Below are 22,009 nucleotides of genomic sequence, written 5' to 3' on the forward strand. Positions count from 1 at the left end.
TTTTTACTCTCGGCTAGAATTACTATATCATCAGCAAATCGTAGCATCGTTATCTTTTCACCTTGTACTGTTACTCCGAATCTAAATTGTTCTTTAACATCATTAACTGCTAGTTCCATGTAGAGATTAAAGAGTAATGGAGATAGGGAACATCCTTGTCAGACTCCCTTCTTTCTTATTACGGCTTCTTTCTTATGTTCTTCAATTGCTACTGTTGCTGTTTGGTTCCTGTACATGTTAGCAATTGTTCTTCTACCTCTGTATTTGAACCCTAATTTTTTTAAAATGCTGAACATTTTATTCCAGTCTACGTTATCGAATGCCTTTTCTAGGTCTATAAACGCCAAGTATGTTGGTTTGTTTTTCTTTAATCTTCCTTCTACTACTAATCTGAGGCCTAAAATTGCTTCCCTTGTCCCTATACTTTTCCTGAAACCAAATTGGTCTTCTCCTAACACTTCCTCCACTCTCCTCTCAATTCTTCTGTATAGAATTCTAGTTAAGATTTTTGATGCATGACTAAAAACTAATTGTTCTGTATTCTTCACATTTATCTGCCCCTGCTTTCTTTGGTATCATTACTATAACACTTTTTTTGAAGTCTGACGGAAATTCCCCTTTTTCATAAATATGACACACCAGTTTGTATAATCTATCAATCGCTTCCTCACCTGCACTGCGCAGTAATTCTACAGGTATTCCGTCTATTCCAGGAGCCTTTCTGCCATTTAAATCTTTTAATGCTCTCTTAAATTCAGATCTCAGTATTGATTCTCCCATTTCATCCTCCTCAACTTCCTCTATAACACCATTTTCTAATTCATTTCCTCCGTATAACTCTTCAATATATTCCACCCATCTATCGACTTTACCTTTCGTATTATATATTGGTGTACCATCTTTGTTTAACACATTATTAGATTTTAATTTATGTACCCCAAAATTTTCCTTAACTTTCCTGTATGCCCCGTCTATTTTACCAATGTTCATTTCTTTTTCCACTTCTGAACACTTTTCTTTAATCCACTCTTCTTTCGCCAGTTTGCACTTCCTGTTTATAGCATTTTTGAAGGTATATGTTTGGAGCGTAGCTTTATATGGAAGTGAAACTTGGACAATCGGAGTATCTGAGAAGAAAAGATTAGAAGCTTTTGAAATGTGGTGCTATAGGAGAATGTTAAAAATCCGATGGGTGGATTAAGTGACAAATGAAGAGGTATTGCGGCAAATAGATGAAGAAAGAAGCATTTGGAAAAATATAGTTAAAAGAAGAGACAGACTTATAGGCCACATACTAAGGCATCCTGGAATAGTCGCTTTAATATTGGAAGGACAGGTAGAAGGGAAAAATTGTGTAGGCAGGCCACGTTTGGAATATGTAAAACAAATTGTTAGGGATGTAGGATGTAGAAGGTATACTGAAATGAAAAGACTAGCACTAGATAGGGAATCTTGGAGAGCTGCATCAAACCAGTCAAATGACTGAAGACAAAAAAAAATCGTTGTGTGAAACTGAAGCCTAAATTGTAGATCAATATAATTAACTTAAATTGTTTTACTGTGAGCAGTAACTATAAAATTCATTTTTTCTTTCATACACATATAAATAACACACAGCACAAACTTGACATACTTCAACAACGCAGAATGTAAGAAAATGTAAAAAAACAAAAAAAACTTTAAAACATTTAAAATGAACATAATTTAAATCACACATGCATTTTGAACACATGGTAAAAACACACATCTTTCTAAAGCAAACTAAAACTAGGCAGAGCCATTCATCTATGACACTACAATACTTAGCACTCTCAGTTGATTAAGAAATTTAACATAAAGCACAAGCTAGTTCAAATGCGGGTAAAAGTTTTTATAACTCTTACCAATAAAAACTTGACAGGTAGTCAATTTTAAGAAAGTTTTCAATCTTTAAAACATTTAGCGACATGGTTATCAAAACTTAAATATTTATAATTTTTGTTACAATACAGAGATGTTTTTGTGATGGTTGAGTTTATTGTTAATTACAAACGATTCGCTTTCAATTTTTATTAAAATTGTTCTTCAAAAGAACCTTTTGAAAACCAATTATCCAGCTACTTCGTCAGTGGAACAACTGAAGGCAGTCCTGTAAATGGCATTTGTCTTAAGATGGGTTAGGAATAGCATATGTTGAATAATATATTTAATTATGTAAGGTTTGTTTAATATGCTATACTTGTTAAAATTAGTGAGTTTGGAAATTTCATATTAAAAGATTCTCTATACGTCTACCTTGTGATTCATTCTTTGAATCTTCATTCCTACTTCATAAATAGTGAGATGCAAGAAAGTAGTAACTGTACAAGAAAGTATCTCTTTTTATACTCTTACATTTATTTATTAATATTATTTTAAAATACACTGTCTTGGATAATGAAACTGGATATTCAATTTTTTTTTGAAAACAAAGACTTTAGAAATCTACCATTACTTTCTATACACTGTTGATCTATGTTGTTTCTTATATTTTGTACAAGTAGTTCTGTGGAATACCACCATTTTCCTCTATAATTCTAACCTTTTAGCTCTCTAGTCACTGAGGATTAAGAATTCTTTCTTAAAAATAATCCCCCTCTAAGGCAGATTGTGTGTGCCCAACAAATCTGAGGATCTTGAAAGATCATTAGGTATCAAAAACTAAAAGCTGATGAATACTTCATCAGCCATTTCATATACTACAATTAAAATCTTTAAAAACACAACGGTGAGAGAATCCGATCTTGATTCCTACAGCAACCAGTGAGCCCAACTTCAAAATTGGAATTTTCCTGTTCTTCACCCAATATAAAGTAAATTAAACAAATGTGGCGGAAAGTCCAGATGTAGAGAGTAGATAAGTGCACTGCATGTTATTGGTTTGTCTTTTACTAATCTTAAATTACTTTTCAATTTTCAGATTTGATTTTATTCAATAAATACAAGGTGACTTGTTTTTTTAATGTTTTTTTTCATACAACTTTATTTTCATTTATTTATTAATTAAAAATTTTTTATTTTATATTTACTCTTATCAATTTAGTTTAATTATTCAAGATTGTTTAATAAACAAAATGTGTATTTGGTGCTAGATTTTGACAGAGTAGCACAGTACTTTTTTATTTAATCCTTAATCATTAATGTGTCATTATAAAATTGTTTCATGTGTAATATCTACTAAGAATCAATACAGTCACTTTTACAATAGTTGATTTACTACTACACTACTACAACTGTGCATTAACATATCTGCTTGACTGTGAACAACAATTGATTGTATAACACTATTGTTCACAATCATTATTAATAACCAAAAAACATAAAAATGAGCTTTTGGAAATATAGTACCAAGGGATATTCTTGCCAACAAAGTTGATAAATTAAAACTTCATATTCAAAAGACAATAAACAGGGTTTTCTGAACAAAATTTAGGAATATTGGTTTTTCCCTTATTGGTGTATGCTAATCACAAACCAATAAATCTATTTAAAAGAAATAATGTAAAGTCTGAACAAATGACATTACGTATAATTACATTAAAGCAAAAAGCAAATGTAAAATAATCAATGCAAAAAGCATAACTGACAATATAGTACACAAAAATGTTCTATAATTAGCCTTAACCGGGAGACAGCAAAATAATAATGGATAACTTTTTGTGTTGAAGTAATTCCATAAAAAATTCCATGGTAGCATATAAAAATTAAAGTTAATATTTTTAATTTTATAAATAATTTCTTTACTATATTTGCAAAAAACTTAATAGATGTATGATCTAACACTACATTTTATAACTATATATTATAAATGAATGTAAAATTAGGTGAGATGGTAATTATAAACAATTATGAACTTGATTTTGATAAAATTTTTAATATACATTATTTAGAACCTAAGTTATTCATTATAATTGAAATTATTTGTTGGAAACAACTTTCACCCAAATTGAGTCCCTTTTAGGTTACACACTTTCCTCAACAAAAATTTGCACTTCAGCACTCTACAAGTATAATATACATTATTTTCTGATTAAATAATTTGTTATTGTATACAACTATGGATTCAGCCTAACAATCAGCCAATTTAACATTCAAGGTTAATAAGAAGACAGTAGGGATGAAGTAAGCATTTGGTTATGTTTGCTGATATCGTATGAGTTCAATACACAGAATCTTTAGTTGCCCCTAATCTAAACCTAACCAAACACAATCAAATTTTATTTGCATTAAGTTATTTACTCTATAAATAATGAATACTGCACATTAACCAAAACCAACACCTTAATCTTAACCTAACTTAATTTAGTTTTAAGTAAAACTTAATCTAATCGCACTTTAACTTAATTTCGCTGAAACCAAATGATTTAGTTTGAAAATAATGTATACACTTGAACAGGGCTGAATTATAAAATACTTGGTGAGAATTCTGTGTAACTTACAAACAAGACGGAACTTGCATGAACAGCGTTTCCAACAAATAATCTCCATTTTAACGAATAACTTAGGTTCTAAAGACTATATATTTAAAATTTTCACCAAAACTCAGAGGTGAATCCACAACATATATAATTACCAGGGAGATTTACTAATAATCTAACAAAAACTCTCACTTGTGATCGACACAATTATAATAAATAAAAATCTTGATGACGGAAAATATATCAAAAGAAATCATGAAATACAATGCTATTAGATTTTAATTAAATAAAATTCTTCATCTTCAGTAAATAAGCCATTTCATACTTGCCTTTATTATTAATAAAATAGCTAAACAGTTATGAGAGTGTGAAAATAAAGAGGTTCAGAGAAAGTATTATGGATTTGTAACAAACATGAGCGAATAAGATGGTGCAACTCAGCAAAAACAGTCAATAAATAGAGATGTATTTGAAGTTATTGGTTAATAGACATGCATGGATAGCAAAATTTTCAAAAGTTTTATCATAATAAAAAAACTGAGGAAATAAATGGCTTGGATAAATTAATGGGTATGAAGAAACCACATCCAGATTAACATCTCTTATGTCACATTCAATAGTTCCAAATGGGAAAAAATATACTTAACAACTAGTTCTGGCAAACTTACAGAATGTTTTTATGTTAATAGCTAATCTTGATCACCTAACTTTATAATTTATTAACACTGACAAAAGATTTTATTGGAGTATATTAAAATAAAATTTGATTTGTTAACAGTTGTATGTTTTAGGTGAAATTTGCTCCCACTTAACATGAATGTTAATGAATACATAACTTTGTAAATAAAACATTTGACTTATGTAAATTTTAACTTGCACCTAATTATAAACTATTCCCCACAGTAATTAACAAATAAAAAATAAAAAAAGGAAGCAGGAAAGGAGAAAGGTATATTTGATTACCCAAAAGATGTAAAAGTATTTTATTTATATCCTTTTAGCTAAGATAAGAAACTAAAAGACTAAGTTCAGGATCTAAATTTGGTGAAAATTATGAAATCAGTACAAATGCTTAAATGTCAAGATGCAATACCACTTTATAAACATTACTTTAAGCGTAACTTGCAAAAGCAAAATACTGTTTGCAGTAGCAAAATAACTATTTCCAAAGTTGAAGATTATACATGCCAAAACAAGCACACTAACGATTTTCTATTTATCTGTTGATCTCTACATTAAATACATGAACATCTTTAGTAATAATCATGCGGAAGGCTACTTTTAGTCGAATCTTGTTTCTTAAGAAAACGATTAAAAATTAAGTGGCCGATTATTTACTTCTGCAAACGATAACTCTCACTTGTGATAAACACAATAATGCAATAAAAATCTCGACGACGAAAAGTGTATCAAATGAAATCATCAAATACAATGCTATTAGATTTTAATTAAATAAAATTCATCGTCATAAATAAATGGCTCAAGTAGAATTTTAAGGGTAAAAAAAGTCCGTAGTACTTTGACCTCATTCTAGAAAAAAGAATTTTATAAAAACTTGAAAATTAATAAGTAAATTCTAAAATAAAAAAAATATTACAATGTAGAAATAACTTACCAAGTAAAGCGTAAATGGCAGGCATAGAAGGAAGAGCCAAAGGTAAAGGTGGAATGTATTATGGAACATATCCTGGTGTGGGTCATAATACCATCCCCCAGTAAGAGATGCCCAAACACCTTGACGCAATATTTCCAAAGTTTGAGAGCCCATTTTTGTGGGTTCTCATTTAATTTCTAGTTAAATACACTGATCCATCATTCTTGAATACTGGGAATAAATAACCCACGATGCCTTCACAGGCACCAATCAATCCGATGTTTTGACATCACGACAGGTTCTTCTGTTCATCTCTGCTTACTTGATCACCAAAAGCTGTACTGTAAACATTGTTATTGAAAAATAATTTCTTCGGAACACAGATTTATTTAATCGTAAGCACAAATAATATAAATGTAGCTTACGCTGTTATTACCGACTGGAAAGATATTCACATCTTGTTTAGAAATGTATTAATATTCCAATGATTCATTCACCAACAGACATGATTCATACTCTCATTCGATTTTATTCATTGGTAATAGTGAATTTCCCTTTAACAACAAATACTGGTTATGAATTTAAAAATCTTGACAGAAAAAATATAAATAAAAAAAGTTTTATTACTCATTCAACTCACTCCTTTATCGTCAAAACCACAAAAAAGTAATAGGATCCAGATTTGTTTTTCTAATTGTATTTTAAACCCTTTTAAAAACATACAAACGGAGAATGACAGTGGCTATGTATTTCTCAAAACATAGAACAAAAACCCAAGAAATTAAATAGTCAAAAGTCACTTTCGCTTTTCACTGCATCACAGGCCTTTACTGCGTATCAGCGACCAACTACAAGGCAATGATGTGATATGACAACATAACCTACATGAAAAATACCAATGAGCTAACCTAATATATAATTAGCCAATATTTTTTTAATTCGGTTCAGAAAATTGAATATAAATTTAATTAATGGTTCATTTCAATAACAGAATAATATTGCTAATTACAGGTTTTAGTAAGGATAATAAATATCTAATTAAATCGTCAGACATCGCGCGAATTTTAAATTACAATCAGTAAGCAGGGCGATTTTAAGTGTATAAAAAACACAACGAAAATTACCACAATGATAATCAAACAACAAATTACGATGAATTCAACAATAACATAGCTTTCCATGAGATGGCTAGAACTACATAAATTTAAAATTAAGTCATTTTTAGTAAGAAAATTAAAGGATATACTTTGTTACCATTTTATAGGCTTTCAACACTTCGGCATGAAAGAAAAGAGAATTTTATACTTTGGATTTTTATTAAACCTTGCTCTACTCTGTTAGCCTTTATCCTTGGCTAAATTCATTTTATTAGAAGAAACCCTCAAGAAATTACAATAGAAAAGTACCCTGTTTTCTTCGGTTTCTGGTAATGCAATTTGATTGTTTATTTCATAAAAATATTATTTTAAAAGTTATGTTTAGGAAATTGCCCTTCCGGTAGAAGGAAAAAATTGTGTTGGCAGGCCACGTTTGGAATATGTAAAACAATTGTTAGGGATGTAGGATGTAGAGGGTATACTGAAATGAAACGACTAGCACTAGATAGGGAATCTTGGAGAGCTGCATCAAACCAGTCAAATGACTGAAGACAAGACATTTAGGAACAGAATTTAAAACACTTATGATTGTTTCAGTATGGTGCAATGTTCTTGAATAGGCTTAGCAATTTATGCTACGCACGCGCAGGTTGGTGGTGGAACAAGTCAGTGCAGCAGAAGACAGTCGAGTAGCAACAATGGCTTAGGTTCTCTTATCGTTTGTTGAACACAAGGCTGTGCTGAAGAACAAGAACAATCACGAGATACAACGGCAGTGGCAGTGATATAAATCGCCTTGAAAATCCTCATGCACATGTGGACAGGGCAGTGAATCTACTGGGGGTTGCTGTGTGGTGTGGTCTATCAGTGCATGATTTGATTGGTCCCTTCTTCTTCAAGGGTATCATAACTGGTGAAGCATATTTTGATATGTTTCAGACAAGGATTTTGCCTGCCATCCAAAACCTGTGTGGTAATGAACTTTTTATGTGCAACAAGACGGAGCTCCGCCTCACTACCATCGAGATGTCAAGTTGTACCTTGATAAAACTCTACCTGGATGGATGGGTGGGTTGAAGAAGTGCTGTTGAGTATCCACCTTGGTCTCCTGATTTGACACCTCTGGGGGACCATCAAGAATTACGTGTAGTGACAAACACCAGCAACAATTGATGAGCTATGTGAAAAAATTGAAGTCATGTGCTGCCATTACACCAAATACACGAACAGTTGTAGTTCCATGCCATGGATATTGTACAGAAGCTGCTGGTGATCAATTTTGAACACATACCATAACCCTCTCAGTGCCAAAAATTGTCACATGAAGTCAAATTTTGATATGGACTAGCAAACAGTGAGTACATTTTTTTGGACCCCTCTGTACACACAAATATATATATATATATATATTTATAAATTATAAACCAAATTGATCCACCTAAATACAGAAATATACATTAAATAAGATGACACTTACCTTATTTCATATTTAAAAAAAATGTTTTCGTGGAAACCCAACCCACATCTCCAGTTGTATTTATTACATTTTAAACTGTTTGTATCATATATATATTTCAAGATTTTCATTAATAACAGATTGTTAAGAAAATGAAGGGTTGAAAAGAAAAGAAGAATTTCCATTACAACTGGTGGGGAAATTCTGCCATTTTTATTAGAGTATATAAATGCATGCAACATAATAATTAAAAAAATAAATATTTTATTCCAGTCTATACTAAATTAAACAAATATAGATCATGTTAGGATTAGATGTATATCCAGTTTGTGAAAATAAAATAAAAATAGTTTAATGCTAACCCCTTATTCTGCCCCATGCTTTCAATTTATATTTTGTACAACATACATAGTTAGAATGGAAAGCCAATCAAAATGAAAAGTCTGCCAGATTTCTTCAAGTATCTGATCGTTAATTGCCTAGGAACTCAGTAGAAGCTGATATGTATATTATGGCTGCTGAGATTACACACAAAGAATTGTATGTCTGCAATTACTGGACATACGATTACTGAGTCAGACAGTGCTTGCTGAATAACGCATAGAACATGACAGTATCCAACACAAGGGTCACTCTGAAAGTTGACCTGACAAAGAAAACACGACATTTTTCATATTTTTCTTTTATTTTTCAATATAAACCTTGCAGTTAAACACATTTAGAATGACTTTCCAACTTTTTAATACCTTCAGTATAATGCAATTTGTAAGACTGCAAAATAAGTAGTCGTCTCAGAATTGTCCTATTCATTTTCAGTGATATTCATACAGTGAGCCATTTCTTCAGGTTTGGAAAGAATTGCTGGGAGCCAAATCTAGGGCATGTGGAAGCTATTTGAAGCAATGGTTGTGGAGCTTTGCAGCAACAATCTGAGATGTGTGTATAGATGCATTATGGTAGTGAAAGAGCATTTTTTTTTTTTGGCCAGATTTATATGTTTAACCTGAATATCACTCTTCAATTGGTCCAGTAGTGAAATATAATACTCTTCAGTGATGTTCATACCTTTTTCCCAGTAGTCTATGAGCAGCAAATCACGAGAATCCCAAAAAACCATAGCCATAAATTTTCCTGCATAGTAAATAGTTTTTGCTTTCTTTTGGTACTTTCACCTGGTTTGTGAATCAATATTTTGTCAATATAAAACATTAAAGAAACTTAGCAAAATCATTTTTAAATGTCTAGACACCCTTTAGAAGTGTTCAGCTAAACAAAACCCATTTGACTTTTAATAAAATGTAGTGGACACAGTCTATTAAGATGTTTGCATCAGTAAGCTCACATAGCTTCTATTCACAATCATTTAATACAACATTGTGGAGGTTTTTTATGATTTTGTTGGTTGTAGCAGTTCTTGGATGTTCAACCATTTGTCATCTTGAATGGATTACAACCACATTTAAATTCAGCAGTACACTTTTTTATCTTTAAAACTGAAGAGGAATAATCCCTTAAAGTGGAACCTAGTTCTATTAGTATCTCAAGATTTTAAACCTTTTAAAACAATCTACTTTACAACAGGTTAAACTTCAATTTCAGGCATTTTTTAGAAAAAATCAACATTTGTTTGCATTACTCAGTTGGCACAAAACATGTAACTAAATGTGAATATCTGAAACTTTACAACAAGCCATTTAAAGGATGATACTTGACAAATATCATATTCATTTGGCCATGCTTGCACTATCTCTGTATCAAGTTGAGAACTTTCTGAGCCCCTCATACAAAATGACAAATGGGCTACATGAAAGCACACATTTTGGCAGTAATTAGAATGCATTCTGCATCAGTAAGACAAACAGAAGATGCAAACTCACCACAAGTTACAGTCAGTTCAACAGCATCCTCTTTTTCGAAATCAGAGTAAACCACTATATTTGGTCTCAACTGGCAAAGAAGTTTGTCTGTAACATCAAATAACAGTGTCTGCTTTCTTACGTGTAATTAAATGAAGATGACAGTATGGTGGGAAGGTACACATAATAAAAGTAGATACTCAATACCGAGGGTAGAAATTGCATGATGGGCAAATATTCTCAGTGGAGTTATTATGTAGAGAAGTTGTCTATGAAATGATTACTAAACATAGTCCTGCAAATAACATCATTTAGAAGTTACTGAAATTGTAGTGTTTATGTGTTGTATCAAACTCTTATTAGATCATAAGAGTTGATGACTAGAAATGGAAATTGTGTTCTATCGATCTTTCATTTGTAAGAAGAATTACAAATATAAAGAATTTCAAGTAATTATTTTATAACTTGCAATAACAGGCAAATGTTTTATTCTAATAAATAGTGATTCAAATGTTTGATTGCTCCTGAACAAGTTGCTAACATCCAGGTTGAATGATAAACATATTATGCGAGACAATTATTTACCTTCAATTACCAACCAAAAGTATAGACTAGATGATATGCCAACAAACATTGAATATTCATAATTTTCTATTAGTTTACCACACCCCATTCTAGTATAATTGGGTTGCTGACCTGATAGAGTATAATTTCAGTATAATCTCAAAAAATACAAACATCTGCAATCTCTTTTATCTTGATAATTATTATAAAGAAATAGGTTGTAGCTTACTGTAAAATGAATCAACAAGATTTATATTAAAAAACTATTTTTATCAAAAAACATATATATATATATATATATATATATATATATATATATATATTAAAGTTTATAACATTATTTTACATTTGCTTATAACATTATTTTTATATTTGTACAAAAGTATTTTTCTTATAAAATAATTATTATTAATACATGATTATTTACAGTACTCATAATACAAAAGTGGTTAAATTATTGTATAAGTACATAATCATTTCAAAATCATATTTTATGAAAACATTTTTTATTAGCTATAAGAAATACTCATAATTTTTAAAGATATCGAGTTAGAAATTATATACTAGTAATACTATTTAACTATTAAATACTCAAAATTAGTTATTATTTAAATCATCAAAAAAAATAACATACTACAAAAAATTCTTACAATGTGAACAGAGCTTAAAAAATATTAGTAAATAAAATATTAATAAAAGTACTGACAAAAATGATGGAAAAAAGGTGATCGTCAGTGCTGGTGTGTCATATAATACTGAAGCATGTTAAGTTAGAATATATGTTGTTATATCAATCAAGCCCTGAAAGATCCTAAAATTAATTTGTCAAAAGAAATTAATTACAAAAATTTTTTATTCCCAACTTATAATACAAGTGAACTGGAATTACAAATAAACCGGTTTCCATAGCAAGTGCATATGCAGTAAACATTAAATACCACACACCCAGTTGGTCTCCATTTTGTTCTGCACCACTTGAGTAGTATGCGGTAAAGTATGAAGATGATTATTACAACTCCTGTCAGTTGTGAGGTACATGGTCATTCATTTTTTGCAAGCAGAAGAAACATATGCGGCCAAGATTCACCATCAGCTGTGTGTAGTTTACGATTTTAATGTTATCAGTGATGGTTCTATGAGAAAACAAGAAATCAATTAAGGAAATAGGGACGAACTAATCTACACAATAAAGAAGGAAGAGAGCAGCAATATTCCATTGTGTTTGTGATAATCATTGCTTCACAATTAGTGAACTCTGTGAAAATTTCGAGGTTCACTCTTTACAGAATTGTTACAGATAGATTGGGTTTTTTTAAAATAATGTGGACAGATGCCCAAAAAATGAAAAGAATGGGAGTGGCATTGAATTTTCTTCAGCGATAACAAAAGAAAAAAGGAAGTGAATTTCTTGTTGGTATTGTTATTGGGGACAAGACATAGATTCAGTTAATCAATATAGGAAGAAAAGTGCAGTTCAAACAGTGCATGCAAACACACTTGCTAAACAAGCCCAAAAAATTCAAACAAATCAATTTGAACAAAAAAAAGTGTTTGCTGTTGACCTTTGGGACCGTAAAGGAACTTTGTTGGCGTAACTTATGAAGGTGGGTATGACCATAATCAAAGATGTTTATTGTGAAATGTTGATAAAGCTTAGGAGAACAATACAGAATAAACGGGACTGTTTTTTTGCATGACCATGCACAGCCTCAAACTGCTCTTAGCAACAAGGGTGTATTAAACAAGCTGCAAATTTTGTACCATCTGCTTTACAGCCCTAATTTGCTGCCATCTGATGCCAAAACTGAAAAATTGGTCGGCTACTCGTTACCTCAAAAGAAATGATGAACTGAAGAATGGTACTTTGGCAGCACCATTATTTGAAGAAGGAATAAACAAACTGACCACAATATAACAAGTATTTGAATTTGGGTGGTGATTATGTTAAGAAATAATATAAGTATGTAAATTTTGAATAGACTTTTTTCAATTGATTTTGTCTAATTTTATTACTTAACCAGAGGTTAATTTATAAATAGCCCTGATATATATATATATATATATATATATATATATATATGTTACGACATAAGCTTAATTTAATATCGGTGGGTGATAACGGTAGCAATGATGTGAGCGGGGCACACAGTATACGGACATGTTGATACAAGCATCACTCCCACCATAGTGGCACTGCGGCCCCGTCACTCTACCAATAAAAGAGCGTTCACCACGAGAGTGAAGGCAATTCATCATCGACCACCATGTGGAGAAGACCAACAAGAAGTTCCCCGGTCAGCTCAACGTGGGACCTCCCTTCCCGCTCCAGCACCAGCTTGCCGGGCTTCAATTGCCCTGGCTGCGGCGAACTCAGCAGCTGGAGCCGGCCCAACGTGGAATCACTCGGGTGAACCACCTCAGCCATGCCAGCAAAGGACAACCGATGCCGTCCTGACACTGCGGAGCTCTGGGGCCACCACTGCCATGCTGTAGCAGGGACCCAACTTCCGCTGAGGGAAAGCCCGGTCGGACTTCAACGGACGAGCTGCAACTCTCCGACTTTGGCGGAGACCAGCTTTTGGATCCAACAATTGTTATAAAAGCTAATGCAAAAAATTGCCCTTTTCAGGGCCACCACAAGGCTATGAAATACGAAGCCATTCAACAACAGCCCTTCTCAGGGCTACCATAAGGGAGCAATTACAAGCTGTCGAAGCCAATTGATGACAAAGATGGCCCCCATAAGGTTATTAAGTGCCACGAACCGTCAAAGCCATTCAGCGACAATATATATATATATATATATATATATATATATATATATATATATATATATATATATATGATTTTGTAATTAGTGTACTGTAATCTATGGGCACACCAAAATAAATAAGCTTAACAATTTCTAAAAAGAGTATTTCAAATCTATGGATTCATCATAAAATATTATATAAAGTAATTCTGCACTACCATTATTATTTGTAAAATCTGATTTGTGATGACAAACTGAATTAAATAGTAGTTACAATTTAGCTACATAAATAGCTACTCCAATTAAAATGATTCATTCATGTACAAAATTTAAATATTCGTTCATAGGTGTGTATTTATGCTTACATTTTTAAGTATAATATTTTTATAAATTACAAGTTTATTAATATTATTTCTTACTAATATCTGTAGACTATTCTCCATATTTTTTATTGTATGTCTGAGTATAATGAATGAGGTGAATAATGAAAATAATTCAATATATTTTAAATCTATAAAAATGTAACAAAATATTTTATAAGGAAATTACATCACAAGATAAATTTAACATTACTAGCATTTTGGAATCAATTATATATTTATATACATGCAAAAGTAATAGGTTTTCTTAAACAAAGATTCTTAGAACATGTAAGAGTAAACAAATATAAAAGAAAGAATTTTTCAAATGTTACTAGTTACTTTATGAACATAAAATAATAAAAGAATAATCTAGAAATAAATAATATTAATAATCTTGATTGTATAGAAAAATATTACATTTACAAATAAACATAAGTACACTTATGAATGCACAGGTATAATTGTGAACATGTTGAATGATTTAAATTTGTACACCTATTTTAATAGCTACCTTAACTAAGACTAATATTTAATTTGTTGATCATGACAACTATTATTTTACATCTAATGTAATCATTACCTGATGTATAGTATTTTCTAACTAATGGTGATTCCATTTATTTTGTATATGAAAGGCATTGCTACATCCTGAAAAATGCCTATTGTCTTTTCAATATTCTATTCAAATTGTATATTTGTCTCAACAAACAATATCATTAAGGTATTGCTTAATAAACAATTAAAGCTATAATGCTTTTAAAGTAAGACTTTAAACAGGATGCAATAAGGAAATAATTAAGGACAATTGATTTTTTTGTTTGATATGAATGGTTATACTACCTTAACTAGATTCTGAAAAAAAAATATATGGAATGTGGTGAAACAAGTTAGGATATATTTTTTGCAAAAATCTATAAAAGATTTATCAAACCGTAAAGAAATAATTTTGTCTTTATTCTTTCACTGTAAGATAAGATTCAAAATAACCACGTTTTGATATTTAAACATTTTTTTCTCCTCAAGAAAGTATTTTTAAGTTTGTTTCATGATTACATTGAAAAAAACTTGTGGGACAGAGTGAAATTATTTCTCTATAACTTATTTAGTCCAATGTTTGACGGTAAAAATATAGTGTTACTTCAGAATTCTTTCGGACAACATCAATTTTCATGAAAATTTGTAATTAAGCTTATCTAACCCTCTGCTTCAAAAGTTATATGTTCCTGATGTGTGCTATTTGTTTTTTGGGGGTGATTGTTTTTGTTAAAAAAATTCAAAATTCACAGATTTAAACATTTCAAAGACTGAAATCATGTTTAAATATGTAGAATAAACATTATTTTATGTTGTGGAATACAAATTATGATGTTTTACTATGTTTCAACCCTTACAAACCACCCGTTATGATGAAATTAAAAAAAATTAAATTTTGAACAGTTTGAAATGTTTTAATGGTGCATTTATAATGAATAAAAAATAATCCCTTTACTGTTTATAATATAATTTATGATTTATTGCAACATTTGAACCCTTAAAAACTACCCCTTATGAACAAAATTGTTAAAATTAAAGATATAAGTGTTTTGTAGCTCAAAATCACTTAAATGTGTAGAATAAATATTGTTCCACATTTTGAAACATAATTTATGATGTTACAACATTGCAACCCTTAAAATCCACTCTAATGACAAAAAACTTAGTTTTCAACAACTTAAAATGTTTTAATGGTAAATTTATAATGAATTATAAACTTTTAATTATTTAAAATATTAATTGAAATAAACAACACGATAATGTATATAATTGCAAAAGTGAGTATATATTATTTGTGATGAAAATTGTCTTGATATCATAAATGTGCATTGTTGTTATTAATAATTAATGCATTCTTGCATCTGCAATTATGTCTTAAATATCCAATGATTCAAAAATAGTGTGTATAGGTGAATTTGGAAATATGAAACTTATAACAGTTACCCCAAAAAATATGTGCATATAACCTTAAAAAATACATTATAGAATTTGTAATTAATTTTATTTAACAATATGTATTAATAATGAAGTACCTCAGAGAATATTTTAAAAATTAACCAAATAAAAAATCTATTCAGATTCAAATTAAAATAAATGAATTTATTTAAAATATTAATATTTTTAATTTTATCATAAAAATTAAATTTCTGCTCGTATATTAAATGATGAATTTAATGACGAAACGTGAATTTGATGTACTTACTTTTTTATTAATCAAAAAAATAACTAATTCAACAATTTTTGAAAGGTAATATTAACAAAGTGCACTACGTGTTTATTCTTTCTGTTTTAGAACCGTACTGACTACATCAGATAAAAGAGATATACATTCACATTTATATATGTACAATATACCTATATACATCTATGCACACAAAGTTCTATCATCCATCAGCAGGTGTTCACCTATGGAGTGCTCCATAAAGTTTCTTCTCCTATCTATACTTTCATCTATATACATATATACATATACACACACACAGATATGATATGAGTGTATGAAGATATACTTATTCATATGTTATATGAGTTCACATGTATTCATAAATGCTCTGAAACTGTGAAGAATATAAAAAAATTTATATGCTCCGAAAATTTTTTAAGCTATCCAATCGCTCAAAAAAACAAATTGCAGGCTACAAGGTATGTAAAGTTCAGATTTCTTGAGCCCTTCATTTTTGAAATTTTTGAGTTTAAAGGACTTGGGGAAGGTGGTCCTTGCACTCAAATGCAAACCTCTAATGGTGATATCTCAATAAATTTTTGTTCAACAGAAATAAAAAAAACCAAAATCTTCAGTAAAAAAAAATAATAAATTTTTGTACGCTAGCATTTTTTATGTATTTTCTTTATTTTTGAATTATTGTGAAAAAAGAAACTTTTTTAAAAAATTTCAAAACATTTCATTTTTCAAATTTGAATCAACTTTTTTCAAATCTAGGCATTCCAAACTGATCAAACATCTAGAACATAATGTTAATACTTAAAGTAAATTGTAAAAGGATTATGTTCAATTCCAAATCTTGCAGAAAAAAAGTCATTAGTTTCATTGCTAATTTTTTCTCTGATAAAGTGAGACAAACATTTTATTTTCATCATAACTCTGTTAGTTTTCATGCCAATGATTTTTACCAAAGCTAATTTTAAACGTCTTTTCAAGTACTTTGAAAAATACCCTGTCAGTTTTCCTTGAAAAATGTTCCGTTTTTCTTGTTATCTAATGTTGGAAGGTTTGACTTCATTTTTTTGTGAACAAAAAGTTACCTTCAATGAGGCATAACTCGGTTCGTATTGCATCTACAGAAATATTTTAAAAAAAACACAATCTTTTCGTTATCTTATAAGCTTCATTTTAACTAATAATTTTTTTGATAAAACAAGGTTTTTAAGTTATTTGTAAAAAATCGTTCAATGGTTGGATGAAAAATCAACATTTTCAATCACGAATAACTCAAAAAGTATTGACTCTACAAAAAATGTTTATAGAATATTTTTTGCTTAGAATTTATTTCTCCATCAATTTCTGCAGTTATTTTGAATGCAATTATTTCCACCCCTGAGAAGGGGTGGCATCCACCCCCAGAGAAATGCACACATCGACACTATTGAATGTTTTTTCCTTGAGCTATTCCCTAATAACTGTTCAAATTTCATGTCAATCGGTTTTGTCTGAAAGAATTTTGAGCGAAAAACCGTCAATAATGGACTATTTCTTTCTCTAGTGTATTTTAAATTTACAGAGTTATGGGCAGAGAAAATGATATTCTTATACATTTTTTTTCAGAGGTAATTCGGCTATAAAGTTTAGTGAAAAAAAATCTTTTCAAAAATTTATCTTTTTAGAATTTAAATTTTGTAATATAAAAAAAGAATTTTTTTAAAACGAAAATATTTTTTTCAAGTGTAATATAATTTATTAAAGTTTTTAACATTACAACACATATTCAATTGCTAATATAAAATACATGGACTTGGAACTCGCCTACCTAGCAATAAAATGTACTTCCTGTAGTAGCAAATTCCACAGTTAGACTGCTTTGTTTTTTATATTTATATAACCGTTTAGTCAAAAAGAAGATTGTCTGTCTTTACGTAAATGTGACCAACATTGGTTTAGATTTTGAGAATTACTGTTCAGATATGAGCGATTATTTCACTAAACTTTGAGAAACCTTTTCAGCAAAACTTCCATCTAGACAACTATAATATTAATATAAAACCATTTAATGTTTCCAATTTGAGTGCATGTCACATTTTACAATATCATTTTGCCCGCCGAGAGCAGTTTTTCTCATCTACTCTGCATTTTCTTAGCTTTGGTCTGTTATTCTTGACTGTGTGGGTACAGGTATCTGCTACAGCAACGTTGAGGATGCCATGGTCTTAAATGAAAACTAGGTTCATTTTAATTTAAGATGAACAACTGGACAGTTTATTATTGACTGAAAGATATATAAACAATAATATTTTGAGGAAAACTATAATGGATAAAAATATCAAAACAAATTTTCAAAATATAATACACCAAAATAACAGTCTAGAAGTACAGGGTGTCCGAGTTGAAATACCCTAATTTTAAACACTTATACTGAACATAATAAACAATCAAGGCAATTTTGTTAGGTGGTACATGGTAGCTTCGTTGTGAAAATTTACATTATGTAATATAATAGCAAGATCATTTTTAATTCAGGTGCTGAAAATCATTTTTGAAAATTGAAAAATGCAAACGAATGCTGAAAAAGCACAAACTGTGTGGTGGTATGCAGAATTAGGGACCATTATTGCAGTTCAACGATGTTTCTGTGCAGAGTATCACAGAGATTCTCCCAATGCAAAGAGAATCAACGTGTGGAAAGCAGTGTTTCTAGAGACAGGATCTGTTGCTAAGAGGCATGGTAGTAGCCCATCATGAACATAAAAGGAGAAAGTTCAGCGCATTTCAGCATCATGTGAGCATGGTCTCCCAAAATCAACTGTCCACGATATGCTACACAAGCACCTAAAGCTTTATGCAAATAAATTGCAATTATGACATGAGGTGAAACCTGATGATAAACCCAAACAAGCAACGTTTGCTGAAGACATTCTTCAGCGCATCGAGAGATAACTTTTTGGCCAAGGTTATGTTTTCTGATGAGTCAACATTTCACCTCAGTAGTAAGGTCAACAGACATTTTAAAGTGTGAATTTGGGGTAGTGAACATCCTTGAGAGGTCATATAGTATCAATGAGACAGCCTGAAGGTCAACGTTTGGCGTAGCTTAGTGAAGGATGCAGTTATTGTACCTTATTTCTTTGCAGAAACAACTACCACTGGTCACACATATCTTGATATGTTAGTTAATTTTGTGTTCCCTACATAAGACATTGACACCCAAACTTGCTCTTACAGCAGAATTGAGCTCCATACAGACATTTGAAAGTTTGGAACATATTGACTGATGAATTCCCACAAAGATGGATCGGGAGAGGTAATCCAATTCTCTAGCCACCCTGGTCGCCTGACACATTATTCCCCTGGATTTCTTCCCGTGGGGTCACGTTAAGGACAAGGTGTACTCTATTAAAGTGACAACTCTGGTACAGCTTTGTGAGAGGATTAGAGCTACTATTGAGACAGTTACGCCACAGATTCTACAGGCTACCTGGAGAGAAATTGAATATCGATTAGACATCCTCTGTGCCACTCATGGAGCACATGTAGAAATGGTGTGTAAAACTTCATAACTAAGTGTATCCACTATTGTTTTATTCTTCTTAATGCATCAAATATATGTAGTATTACAGACAGTTCAAATTAGGGCGTTTCATCTCTAACACTTTGTATAAGCAGTAATGAAGCAAGATACATTTAGGTAGCTGATGTATTATATGCATTAAACTACAATATGCGAGTTGTAAAAGGTACACTCATTACTGAGTGATAGGTAAGTAAATTATATGCATGAATCACCTACTTCAAGTAAGGAGTGTAAAGGGCTCCCCCTGATATTAATTGGGGAATTACAGAGGGATTTATTATCTTTTTGTTAGTTGTATAATAAATAAGCCTAATACCCAATATTTTCTTTTATATCAATAACAATAAAAATTGTCTTAAATAAAAGTTTACATCATCTAAACTTTTTTTCAGTGAAACCTTTTCCATGTTGATGCTGTTTTACAATAAAAATAACTACAAAAACCCAGCTATCATTGTGCAACAACTGTACACGCATTAAACATAGTTTGTATGAAAATAAAAATTTTTTACTAAATAAATATAAAGTGGTTCAATTAAAAAAAAATTAATTCACAAATCATATTTACTCAAAAGGTACATAGATTATAATGAGAGAAATTTATGACATTTAAAAGACTGCTAACACAAGCAGAACTAAAATCTCATTTTCAAATTAATGAAAATCAAATCTACTGAAAAAAATTCCATTACAATGACTTTCTAAAATATCAGGCTTATACAGTTCTAAATCAAATTACAAAATGTCATCGGATTAAAATAACTAGATGTGTAAAGTAAAATATGTAAATAATTAAATTATTGGTTTATAACATGTCATATGAACTAACAACTGAGAAAAGAAAATAATATGGTCAAAATGCAAGAAATCTGTACTATTTTATTATCATAAAAGTGAAGAGATTAAGTAACATAAAATTTTATTTATTAACAGAGGTAACTTCTGATTTTTATATTTGATAATTATAAAACTTTTCCATTTATATCATGTTTTTCTTAATTTCCATAAAAAGATATCTAATATTGTAATGTTAAATTATTTTAAAGCAACTCAAATTTGCTTCAAAATTTTATATACAGTATATATATTTTTTTATTTTAAATTACAGTATATATAAAATAAAAAAATTATTTTAACTAATTGGTAGAACCCATTTTTAAGCAACAGCAACTTTTCTAAGCTATAAATAGATAAATACTCTATTTTTAAAAGCTATAAATACAATTTTAAACGTATGATTACATAGGTTAAAATATAATATTATGTTCTCTGTTAATAATTGAATCCATGCTCCAAGCAGCTATAAGATAAAGGTAATAAATGAGGTACAGGAAATGTATAACTACTATAACTACAATACAAACGCTTATGAATATTAATGAATATACTATTTTAATGCCAGTCTAAATTCATTTATTAACTACCTGGAGCATAAATTCGTCTTTTGTATCAGTGTAATATACACATATGAATATTGTTGTTGTTAGACCATTTACTGCAAAACATAGGGAAATATATAAATTAAGGCAATATTATTACTTATATAATATAATCTAAACAAATTTCAAATAATTAGTAGCTAAATATTTTTAAAAAGGTAATTTAATTGGTTATTCCAGATCATACTTAAAATATATAAATAAATAAATTATATATATATAAATAAATTCTACAAAATATAACAACTAGTATACAATATTGAAACCACATCAATATTCTGTACTAGGTGGTTTATTTAAAAGAATTTAAATATAATTTAATAGTTCAGATTAATAATATGAATCTTTAAAAGATTAATTTCAGTAAAGTAATACAAGGGTTGTCTGAAAAGTTTGGAGCCTCAACATGAAGATGGTAGCACTAGTCAACAAAAGTTAGGGAATGTATTCGCGCATGTGTTGAAAGGTACTCACTAAAATTTCAGCCACTTTGGACACTCAGTTGTTTGATAATTATTTGAGTAAGTCATTGTGAGTGTTCTTGTGAAAATGGAAAAAATCGAATATCGTGCTGTGATTAAATACTTGCATTTGAAAGGCAATACACCTTTGTAAATTAAAACCGAGTTGGATGCTGTATATGGGGACTCTGTCCCATCATTTGTCACCGTGAAGA

At 30.0% G+C, this 22,009-nt stretch overlaps 1 protein-coding gene across 3 annotated transcripts in view; it reads right to left on the minus strand.

Moving 5' to 3' along the window:
* The window catches only part of pcx (pecanex), a 192,970-nt gene extending 186,113 nt beyond the window's left edge, over positions 1-6,857 (minus strand). For all 3 annotated transcript variants that reach the window (XM_075377880.1, XM_075377879.1, XM_075377878.1), the window contains exon 1: positions 6,052-6,857. In XM_075377880.1, coding sequence (XP_075233995.1) covers positions 6,052-6,204 — 153 coding nt within the window. In that variant the 5' untranslated portion in view covers positions 6,205-6,857. The remainder of the gene's footprint in view (positions 1-6,051) is intronic.
* Between the last annotated feature and the right edge of the window lie 15,152 nt (positions 6,858-22,009).

The sequence above is a fragment of the Lycorma delicatula genome, chromosome 10, assembly GCF_047948215.1.
Source record: "Lycorma delicatula isolate Av1 chromosome 10, ASM4794821v1, whole genome shotgun sequence".
Lineage (NCBI taxonomy): Eukaryota > Metazoa > Arthropoda > Insecta > Hemiptera > Fulgoridae > Lycorma > Lycorma delicatula.